The following is an 11,847-nucleotide window of genomic DNA, read 5'->3' on the forward strand; positions in this document are numbered from 1 at the left end:
TTATCCAATGACAGCTGGAGAATAACAGGGGAAACGTGAGCGAGCGTGCAAAAAGGGAAGAATGAGAGAAAGACCCGATCGTGAAGGCAAATATAAAGTCTTCCTGACTGAACTTACACCAGAGCTTCATATCAGAGACCAACATGTTTTTAATGTTTGGCAGGGAAAACAAGTTTTTAACAACAGAAAAAGACTGAAAGAAAATCTGCAGTACCATTTTCTTTTTTATGTGAAAAGATTTTTTAACAATATCTTTTATTATCATTTATGGAAAACACACACAGGTCTTCATATCTGGAAATCTGCTCCTCATTTATTCAGACACTTTATGGGAAATCACAAGAAGACACACACTTTGAATGTTTAAGGACTTTATTGAAACACTAAATCTATATTTACAGACAGCTTCACAGAGAAACATTCAACATCCCACCAACCATTCAAGATCTTAACTCAAATAAAACTAACAACTTTTCTTTTCATCACATCAATGTGTGATCAGCTGAAGCATTTAAACTTAATATAAAAATATATATCACAGAAGAAAAAACAACATAGTCCTGATTACTAATGAAAAACCTTAAAACACAAACATTATAAATCTCTTGAGCCTCGTTTAAATCAACACACTTCATTACTTATGCAGAAATAAACAGTACTGAGGAGCTGGTGAATGGAGGCTATGGTCCTACAAGTGGGCGGACCAGGTTCAAATCCGACCTGTGGCTCCTTTCCTGCACGTCATTCCCCGCTCTCTTTCTCTCTCCCTGATTTCAGACTCTATCCTCTGTCCTATCTCTACAGTAAAGGTACCAAAAGCCCAAAAAGAAATCTAAAAAAAATAAATAAGCGAAACTATTTACACAACTGGAAAACAAAATGTTTAATGTTTGTATTGTGTGTGTGTGTGTGTGTGTGATTTGTAAAGCATTTGTCAACTCTTTTTCAAACTTGTTTTCTTTGTATTTCAAAGATTTAAATTTAAATTCCCAACTCTGATCACTTCATGTCTGATACGATGAGAGCCAATGAATTCTGAGGAGAGCGTGTCGGTCTGCTCCTTGTTTCAGTGCAGAACGTACCCATAAACCTTTAGAGAAAAAGACAGAAGAAAGAGAAAACATGACATTAAAAAATATTTATCATCACTTTTTTTATAGAATTGATCCACAAATCCAGGTTTTAACATCAAGGTCAAAGGTCACGGTGATTTCATCATTGAAGCACCTTTCTTTAAATCATCTCCCTTCACTTCAAATACACTTTTTCACTAAAATGAGTCATCAACTTTTTTACAATAACAAAGAAACGATCTCCTTTATGCAGTTTTATAATCAGATTTAAAGAATTACTGTAACAACCAAAAAGAAAAGAATAAGCTCGTATATGAAAACATGATAATAAACATGACAGGACTCAAAAACACGTTCCCACACACACGGTTTAAAAACTGTGTGTCTTCCTCTGATTCCTGATTCCTCTTCCCCATTCACCTGTGACTCTCTTTTCTCTCTGCCTGTAGCTGTGGTTACCGCCTCTGTCCAGGTGACGCAGCAGCAGAAGTAATGTTTACATGCAGTGTCTTCCTGACTTACCACACACACCACCAGAACAATGACTATATCCTGAATTAAAGGCTTATTTCATGTAACTCACTGGGTTCAGGGTCCTCTCTTTGTCTTTTAGGTATTTTGATTTGGAAGCATCACTTGTTGCACAGCCGGGTCGTTTACCGCTGTAAGATCAGAAACACAATGTTAGCACACATCCGACTCTGAAACCATCATTTACACCAGAAAACACTCCAGAAACCCTTTTTCATTTACAGAGTTCATTTAAGGTCAAACTTAATATAATAAAATCAAGTTCTACTTACGGGATGGAGGGCGTTTGGCTGAAACAGAAAAAAAAAGATTGTTCTAGATTTATTTCATTGAAGGTTATTTAAGGTCCCCTCAAGAGAACTATTCACCAGATGTAAATATAAAAAACATGTTTGAATGTTTCCACTTTGCTCTCTCACCATCTCTCTTCTTATACAGGCAGAATCCAGCCACACAGACGATGGTTACAAGAAGGAGAACAACAGCGATGATGACAATGATCATGTAGATGGGATTCACTGTTGAACACAAACAACACACAGTCACACAACCTGTGATCAAACAGGTTAAAGGTTCATTAAAGACAAAGTTTCTCCTTCTGTCAGTTAGCTCGTCTTCATCACTGTACCTTTGATTCATTTTCTACATGTAGTTGTTTTTTTCCTTCACCTTTATGTCTTTTATTTCCATGTTTGATTGTGGCACAATGGTAACCGCTAACGATTACATTCAAACCCTTTTTTCTCAATATTATTGATTTAAAGTAATTTAAAGGTTAATGCGGCTGCACTGTGGTAACGAGCGGACAGACGGTAAAAAACAAAACAATTCTGTCCATTAATAATCTCTTTAAAGATCTCTGTGTTTGTTTCATCCTGATCCAAACCTTTAAACTCTTTTTCTGAATACTTTTACAATTTGAAGAGTTTGAAAGAAAGAAAAAGTCACAACTAAACTTTCCCTCCATCACACGACTGTTACAGTCAAATCCTCTCTTTCATCACTTCTCATCGAGGTCTTACCGTAGTTGGTCTTGATCTCTCGTTTGTCCAGTTTGGTGACGATGTCCTCCTTCACACCAGAGAGCTGAAACACACAGTCGTACTTCCCCCAGTCATCAGAGGGCAGTTGAAGGTCAGCGCTGATCTGGAAGGAGCCGTCGTGGTTGGGGAGGATCTCTCCCTTGTCCACGTCCTCGTGAAGCTCCTCTCCATCTTTCCTCCAGAACATCATGGCTCTGTTGGGGTAGAAACCTGTAGCGTGGCAGGTGACCCGAGAGGAGGGAGTCTTCTGGAGGAGAGACACTGTGGGGAGGTCTGGAGGACAAACAGGAAGACAGATTAGAGTTTCTTTATCAGGATTTACTCTTAAATACTGTTACAACTCATGTTTGATGACACTTTTTAAATGTACTGGGAAAAAAAGGGACTTTAAAATCCAGTGAGTCAACAATGAAAATCAACCTTATTAAAGTATAATTCAAAGAAGAGAGGGTCAGAGGGGAAGAAACAGAAGAAGAGAGGTGAGGGGGGTTCAGATGGATTGATGAAGAAGAAGAAGAGGAGAGAGAGAAAGTACAATAAAAACACAGAGAAACTTTGAGAGAGAGCGATGAGCAGCAGAGAGAAAGAGATCTAACATGAAGGGAAAGGTAAGGGGAAGCTTAAAGATGAAGACAGAGCATGTGTGATAGAAACATGTGTGAAATATTTATTGTTCAATTACAAGATAAACAAGAGAAGAAGAAGATGAACATTGTCAGAATTCAACTCCATCAGGTCATTTGATCCTACCTGTTCTCATCAGAGAGCTCCTCCCATAGTTCAATAACTTCTTCAGCCAGTCACGACACTCCTCGGTGAAGTAGATCTTAAGATGCTCTAACTGAGGTTTGTCTTTATTCCACTTCTCTTTGGTGACGACAGCCTGTTGTTGTGGAGCGACCCACGTCCATGTCTTCAGGTCCAGAACTATGAAGTCTTCTCCATCATAACCATCTTGAAAATAACCATTAACATCTCCAGTCTCATCATCCCACTCACAGCCTACCATCCTCTGGACAATGTGAACACCTGAGAGAGAGAAAGAGAGAGAGAGAGAGAGAGGGAGAGAGACAGAGGGAGAGAGAGAGAGAGAGAGGGAGAGAGAGAGACAGAGAGAGAGAGAGAGAGGGAGAGAGACAGAGAGAGAGGGAGAGACAGAGAGAGAGAAAGAGAGAAAGAGAGAGAGAGACAGAGAGAGAGAGACAGAGAGAGAGAGAGAGATAGAGAGAGAGAGAGAGGGAGAGACAGAGAGAGAAAGAGAGAAAGAGAGAGAGAGAGAGAGAGACAGAGAAAGAGAGAAAGAGAGAGAGAGAAAGAGACAGAGAGAGAGAGGAGAGAGAGAGAGGTATAGTTTAAATCCTTTATTATTACATCAGAGACACACTGAGTCTCTCTCTCTCTCTGAGTTGTAGTCCTGACTAGCAGACTCAGATTAAACTGGTCCTGGACTGAACGTGGACTCTCTGTGGATCAGTCCAACATTTCGCTCGTCCTGTGAGAAACCACACACTCGACTGTCCCGAGCTGTTCTCCAAGTTTCCTCTGAAGGAGAGTCTCAGTCCAGGATCAGTCTGTAGACTCCTCCTGCTCGGCCCTCACAGAGTTCAGCAGTGTGTTACTACAGCTGCTCACAATAAGGCAGAGACCACCAGGACCAGTATGGAGACTGGGAGACAGTCTGTGCGTCCTGATTGCTTCATCCATCTGTCAATCATTCAACACTAACAACAGCTGTTTCCAGCTGCAGATGTTTGTTTGATGCTGCCTGAGAGGACGAGCCAACACTGAGGTCAGAACAGTGGAGATCATCTCATCTAATGTGTACTTGGACTTTTTATGAAGAGCTCAGAATAAAGATTCATGATCACATTATTTGGATTGATTCATGAACCAACCACTTCTTTTGAAACGTCAACAAAGAATAAGGTGAACTTTTCAAACAGCTCCAGAATAACACTGAACGCTGTTTCATTTACAATCATATCAAACTGATCAAAGCAGCTAATTGTCATATTTGACAAACTGGAAAAAACATTTTGGACCTTTTGGATTCAAGAGACTGAAATAATGAGTCCATGATCAAAATGATTGTCCCTTCATTTTCTGTGGATCATCTCATCAATGAATGGACTGAACTGTTCAGCCTGATGAGTGAATCATGGCGTACAAACACTGTTCAAGTTTCATTCATCTCATTTAATCTAGATTTATAATTCACATGTAGAATCTGGGATGGAACCTGAACATCAGTACGGTCCAGTTCATACAATCCAATATGTTTCATACCACATATTTAGAGCGTTAACTCATTATTCTTGTTATTATTGATGATGTAACGGCTTTTTTTAATTCAATCAATAAATGTTTGAATCTGTTAAATGTCAATAAAAAGTCAAACAAGTCCATCACAACTTCTCAGAGGCTGAGATTAAATCTTTAAATGACTTCTTTAGTCTGAGTGACACTGAGCAGAAAGTCATTCATTTAAAGAGTTTATTATGAGACAGACACACCGTCATCACATTCATCTAAATGAATCTAATCTAAATGAATCTAATCTAAATGAATATAATCTAAATGAATCTAATCTAAATGAATCTAATCTAAATGAATCTAAATGAATCTAATCTAAATGAATCTAAATGAATCTAAATGAATCTAAATAAATATAATCTAAATGAATCTAATCTAAATGAATATAATCTAAATGAATCTAAATGAATCTAATCTAAATGAATCTAAATGAATCTAAATGAATCTAAATGAATCTAATCTAAATGAATCTAATCTAAATGAATATAATCTGTAGTTGTTCTTGTTCATATTTCGGACACAGGGAGGTCAGTACAGTAGAGTTGTGCTGTTTGACCTTTGACCCCTCTGATCTGATGGTCATATTTATCATGGCGTCCTGTCAGTCAGCTTCATGAAAACATGCTGCTCCTCCTCTCATGTGAGGACCCAGCAGAAGCAGCCTGTGTCCCATTTGGGGTCCTGCTCCTCAGTTTGAGAAACCAGGCAGTAATGTTCCTCTATCAGCTGTGTGTTGTTGGTTTGTTGTGATGAACAGGTTTGTTTTTCTAAAAGGAGAGTTCACATGTGGGCAGCTCAGTAGAGTTCTTGTGATGTAATCTAGTGGAGATCAAGTGTTAATAATGTCTGTAGATTATTATGGGATGGACAGAAACACTGAATCAGAGCAGTACAGCAGCATCCAGGAGTCTGAGTCTCTGAGATGTTTCTGTTGAGTCTGACTGTTTGTTTCAGACGAGGAAAGACTTCATCCAACAGATTCAACCATGAACACACACTCCTGACTCTGTGTGTGTGTGTGTGTGAGTGTGTGTGTGTGTGTGTGACTCTGTGTGTGTGTGTGTGTGTGTGACTCTGTGTGTGTGTGTGTGTGTGTGTGAGTGTGTGTGTGACTCTGTGTGTGTGTGTTTCTGTGTGTGGGTGTGTGTGTTTAATATGTGTGTGTGTGTGTGTTTAATGTGTGTGTGTGTTTAATGTGTGTGTGTGTGTGTTTAAGGTGTGTGTGTGTTTAATGTGTGTGTGTGTATATGTGTGTGTGTGTGTGTGTGTGTGTGTTTAATGTGTGTGTGTTTAATGTGTGTGTGTGTATATGTGTGTGTGTGTGTGTGTGTGTGTTTAATGTGTGTGTGTTTATTGTGTGTGTGTGTGTGTGTGTGTGTGTGTGTGTGTGTGTGTGTGCGTGTGTGTGTGTGTGTGTGTGTCTAAGTTTAATGTGTGTGTGTGTGTGTGTGTGTGTGTTATAAACAATCTTTTTTCAGTATAAATTGAATCATAAACAAACCTCCAGTTTGGTTGAAGCGCCGCTTTAAAATGTCAAGGTTGACTTTGAAGGTCTGCTGGTGACCCTTTTGCTTCTCAGTTTCCCACTCCCAGTAGTCAGCTTTGTCTTCTGTGACTTTCTTCATCCAGTCCTGTTTGGGTACGAATCTCTTGGTGTTACTGTCGTAGTATTCTACCTGAAAATCATCAACCATCCCAACAATCACAAACTCTGGGAAGTTTGGGACTTCAGAAGACGCCGTGTAGAAAAACTTATAAGAGTGCATCTCTGTAAGGACAAAATGTTTTCATCAGTTTAATCTGAAACTTTTTGCATCATTGAACAAAAGTTATTATCCAGCACACAGAATCAAAAAACACTTCCAGTACATTCAACCAAACCTGATCATCTCTCTGCAGTCATTAAATACTCCAATTAATTTAGAGATGAAAAGAAAAAGTTCTCCTGGAACTCTTATTCTGATATTTCTGATTCAAGTGTTAGAAAATGTTTTTATACTGAAATTATTTATTCAACAAGTCAAATATTCAAGTGATGCAGTCATGCCCCTGACTTTCATTGACAGATATGTTTCATTAAGTGGATTTTTTATTGACTTCTTGACATCTCATGACTAGTCCTCACGTAGGCGGGTTTTATTATTTGAGTTTTGAAAGGACAGTGTTGGAGGACAGCAACAAAGAAAAACTATTGAACAGTATATGGAGCACAGTTTAAGAAGCTGTGTAGACTGAGTGGAGCTGCACAATCAGCCAGCGCAGAAAAACTCAATTAGAAAAAACTCAACTAAAAAACTTCAACTAAATGACAGATCATTTCTGAATCCTGCATGTTGTCTGCTTTCTGAATGCACGTCGATCATTGTTCTGTTTTTAATCTGCTCTTTAGAAAAATATGCACTGCTCAGAACAAAAAAGCTTTTAGATAAATCTGTGCAGGAATAAATGTAACCACTTTGAATAAAGTCTACAAACTTTGTAGTCTTATTAATGCTGAATTGTTGAGGCTGCTGTGGATGTTTTTTTGACTTTCACAGATTAAAACCATTTCTTTCTTTTTGTGTGGGAAACACAAACTGAGCTGTGACGTTTCAGTTTGAGAATAAAGTCGTGACTGCCCTCTGGTGGACAAACTCTGTAATGCAGACTCTGTTTCTAAATGATGTTCAAGCTGCTTCACTGTTTTCTGTCACTTATCGGCCAACATAAGCACAGAAAACTAAATATGTGCAATAAGCTCACATCAGCAGATATGTGTTTCTAGATCCACTAAACAGTCTGATGTTTGACTTCAATGAAATGTTGGAGCTTCAGGGTTTATGTGATCTCAACTAAACAACAAACAAACATGTAAAAGATGAAGATCATCTGTGGAATAGCTTTGAGCTTATTCATATTTCATATACAAATATTCAGAGGTAAAACAATAAACCGAGATTAACTTCATTTTGAGGGTCAGGAGGTTGATTATGTTTCTGATTCTTTGAGCACATATTTGAGTTTGATCCTCACAAAATGAACTTTAATGACTGTGACACTCTGATTATATGTTAATTATCACAATTCATTCAAGTGAAATAAGTATTTATACCACATTAATTATACTACATTAATAACAAAAGACTTTTTCTAACATTAAAGTGTCATGAAGGACTTAAAGAGTCCATTTAAATGCTCTGTTAATGGTTTTAGAGGTGAAACACTTTGAAGGCATTTAGTTCCTTTTTCTTTCTGAATCAGAGTCTATCTGCTGTGTTCACTGTAGTTATGCTGCTATTTTAACATTCATGGTCCTGTTCATATGAACCGGGCCTTCATCATTTCTCGGCTTGTCTTTTGGAAAAGATAACTAGCAGACACTTTTTATAGCCTTTCTCACAACAACACTTTTCTTGTAAGTATCAGGGTGTGAGGACGTGAACAAACAGGATTTACTAACGTCAAATTAAATGTTCACTTTTCACATTTCAACAAGCTGCTTCAGTCCTGAGAACAAACATCAAATGAAGCTTTCATTTCTACCAACAGTTTATAAAGACATGCGACATTTCCCTCTTTCCATTAAATCGTCTTCAATGAATCTGAACTCACCTGCCGTCGTGTCGTGGAGGAATAATCCCACGAGAGACACAAACACCAGAGTCTTCATTGTGACCTGTGAAGTCTTCAGCTTCGTCCAACTTTCTCATCAACTTCTTGAGAATCTGCGTGTTTCGAGCTCTGAGGGTGAAATGAGGTGAGGAGAAAAAAGAGAGCTGACTTCAACCTCTGTCTCAGCCAATAGGAATTCAGCCTGAGCACCGACGTCACTAGTAACTAGGTCAGATTGACTCAGACAGGTTCTGAACATAGACTGTTAATGTTACTGTTGTGAATGAAAGTGAAAGTTAACTCCGCTTGTTTGAGCCCATGACAGAGCATTGGGAGACACGCAGGACTTTATTTATTTATCACAGTAGTGTTAAACCTTCAGATGATCAGATTATTTTTATATATTTTGTTGGTTAATGTGAAGTTTTAAGAACAAGTGTATACATTTGTGAGAGTTTAAAGGTCAGATACAGGGATAATCTGGAGTTTGTAGGGATGTAGTTGAGTCTTGTTGTGCTTTTGTTCTGTATGGCTGCTCTGGGATTTAATAAAAAGTCCTAATCCAGATATAAATATAGTTTAATATAAGTTATAGTGAGTAAATGTGGTGAGGTGCTCTCCTGTCCTGCAGTAACTCAATGTGCTCTGTGATTATCAGATATTTAAATACACGTGTGCACAATCATAACATTGAATAATGTTATTAAATCAGATGAAGGAGGACGTCTTATACCTTTTTGAAGTACTTATCATTTTCTTCTTTTATCACTTTCTGCATGTGTTGTGTATAACTCTTCAGTAGAGGTCTACACACAGGTCTTAGCACAGATTAGGCCGACTGTCAGGACAATCACTGACACACAAAAGATGGTTTGAATGAAATAACATCAGATCACACTTTACAGATCCAGCTTTATCTGACAGGTTCAATGATCCTGAACTAGTTTGGAGCTTTGGACGCTGAAAACTGCTGGAACAAGAGAAATGTGACACCTTTGTTGATGTTTGAACACCTGATGCTGTGTTTCATTTTGCTCTGCTTTTTGTGTAAACTCAGTCCAAACCTCACACAGGCATATTGTTTTTAATCTATTTAACTTTTATTTTACCAGAAAAATATTCTCATTGAGATACAAGATTTCTTATTTCAAGAGAGCTCTGGCCAAGACAGCAGCATCAAAGCATGGTGCCATTTTGTGTCTTCGCTTGTTGTTGTTTATTTGAAATGGCAGACACACAAACACGGTCTCTGTTGGAGGTCACTGCAGGGCAAACATGTCGTCAACATCTGATTCCTCGCACTCAGCGTTTGTTTTGTTGTCACTATAAAGCAAAGGGGATGAATTATGTTTTAACTCTGGGCTCAGAATTGTTTCATAAAAGCAGGAAATGAAAGTAGATAAGCAGATATGATACGCTAAAAAGAGCTGAGTCACACTGATCCGGGCCAGAATGCAACGCCTTCCTCATGTCTCTGTGCCAAGCTGCTGCTCCTATCTAAAGCAGGAAGCAAAGTAAAGCTGTTTGTTTTTTTAAACACAGCCACACTATTCCAGTTGTTGTTTGAGGAGTGGAGTACAGTCTTAGAGCTCCTCCAGTGGACAAACACAGCACAACCCCTCTGAGCTGTTTCTGGGAAATCACCTGACCAGTGTGATAAGTTTCGTTTTGATGTGACTGAGACTGAGCTCTGACAAGAGTTGAACATTTTGGAGGGAAGAGAAGGGAAACAGTTTTATGACCTCATGTGCTCCTCTTGTTCCGCCTGCTTTACCACATTCAAATAATAAGACAAATAATCAGAGGAACATCAGTGAAATGATGTAAGAGGGAAAAAACACAGATGTCCTGTGCTAATTTGACCTTAATTGTTTATCTTAATAGAAAAGAGAAAAACACATCTGGTGAATATGGAGGATGGGATTTCCTGAAACTGAATTAAAACTTCAACAAGCCTGTGTTTGTAAGTTGAGTAAACTCATGGCCTGAGAGCCTAAAGGCAAATTTAACATCCCAAAACATTATAAAGAGTATATGAGGATAAACAGCATGAACCACTTGGGGTTTTATTTTAGGGGGACGGGGCAGACAAAGGTGTTGTTTTGATATTAAAACTCTGGCTCTTAAAGGGTTAAAACATGATGCCTTATTGATCTCTGCAGGGCGTCTCCAGTAATATCTGGTCCCCATGAAAATATATCACACTGGAGCCCTCCACCACAGCCACCCTGCTAAATAACCTCCTCCATTAACAACTTTAAATTAAGGTTGTCACAATTGTCTCCCCTCAACACTTCTCTACACCCCACATTCAGAAAGGAACATTCCCTTTTGTTGTCATGATCGATACGATATCAAAGTTCTTCACTGTGTTTTTATATAAGAAAGGTGCATGAGGGAGGAACTCCTACACACTCTCAACGATTTAAAGAGTCTGTAGGAGTTTGTCTGCAAGCTTTACAGAAGAAGAAATTACTAAATATGTGGTGCTTTGGACTTTGTTGTCGATATCATTTGATTTTTTCCACAATCATTTAGGCCCACGTTTAAAATTCTGGTATTGTGATTACTGTAAATATCTATTACTTTGTGTTCCATCATTAAAAAGCTCGATTGCAGTTTTAATTCAACAATAACAGTGACGGGCAGCAGATGGCTTAGCGGTTAGGTCACGCCCCATGTACAGAGCTTATAGTCCTCCAAGCGGGTGGGCATGGTTCAAGTCCAACCTGCAGCTCTCTTCCCTCATGTCATTCCAAAATCTCTCTCTCTCTCTCTCTCTCTCTGGATTTTCTACTCTGCCCACTGTCCCGTCAAACAAAGACACAAAACCTGAAAATAACAACAATAACATTAAAGCATGTGATAATGCATCTTTATGGCATTTTAATAGTTTCTAAGCATCTAAAGGTTTGAACAGCATTTTGTTTTGAGAGTTAAGAAAGACTTCAGAATAACGTTCATTATTCCGTCAGTTCAACCTTTCTTATGATCATGGACTTAGAAACAAACAATGGTGATTGTAGAGTCTGTTGTGGCCCGAGATGTTTTCACTCCCATGATTCCTCTTCATTTTCCTTTAGTGGTTTTCACAGGAATCATTTATGATAAGCGTTGTGGGGCAACAAGAGTGAGTGCTGTCAGATGGGGCCCCCTTAGGAAGGTTTCCCACTGTCATTGCAAAATTGGCACAGTTTGAACTACTGCTGTGGTTTAAGGTTATTCAGGCCTCAGGGGACGGATCTCTGAGGGTCATGAACTTCAAACTTCATATTTAGTTCAAAATAATAACAACA

The 11,847-nt window shown here is 38.6% G+C and overlaps 1 protein-coding gene across 3 annotated transcripts in view; it reads right to left on the reverse strand.

Annotated features, from left to right (window-relative positions):
* LOC109978039 (major histocompatibility complex class I-related gene protein-like) overlaps positions 1-11,847 on the reverse strand; it is a 172,058-nt gene that overhangs the window by 135,132 nt on the left and 25,079 nt on the right. Inside the window, exons 1-8 of one of the 3 annotated variants that reach the window (XR_010664737.1) lie at positions 8,552-8,714; positions 6,462-6,728; positions 3,398-3,676; positions 2,627-2,920; positions 2,024-2,122; positions 1,877-1,894; positions 1,657-1,735; positions 487-1,090 (exon numbers count right to left, since the gene is read on the reverse strand). Coding sequence is in view for 2 of the 3 variants with exons in the window: in XM_065948057.1 (XP_065804129.1) it covers positions 6,462-6,728; positions 8,552-8,609 (325 nt within the window). In the remaining variant the exon portion in view is untranslated. Of the gene's footprint in view, positions 1-486; positions 1,091-1,656; positions 1,736-1,876; positions 1,895-2,023; positions 2,123-2,626; positions 2,921-3,397; positions 3,677-6,461; positions 6,729-8,551; positions 8,715-11,847 lie in introns of those variants that run through there. The other 2 variants (XM_065948057.1, XM_065948058.1) reach the window with 2 other exon arrangements.

This window comes from Labrus bergylta, chromosome 19, assembly GCF_963930695.1.
Source record: "Labrus bergylta chromosome 19, fLabBer1.1, whole genome shotgun sequence".
In the NCBI taxonomy this organism is placed as follows: Eukaryota; Metazoa; Chordata; class Actinopteri; order Labriformes; family Labridae; genus Labrus; species Labrus bergylta.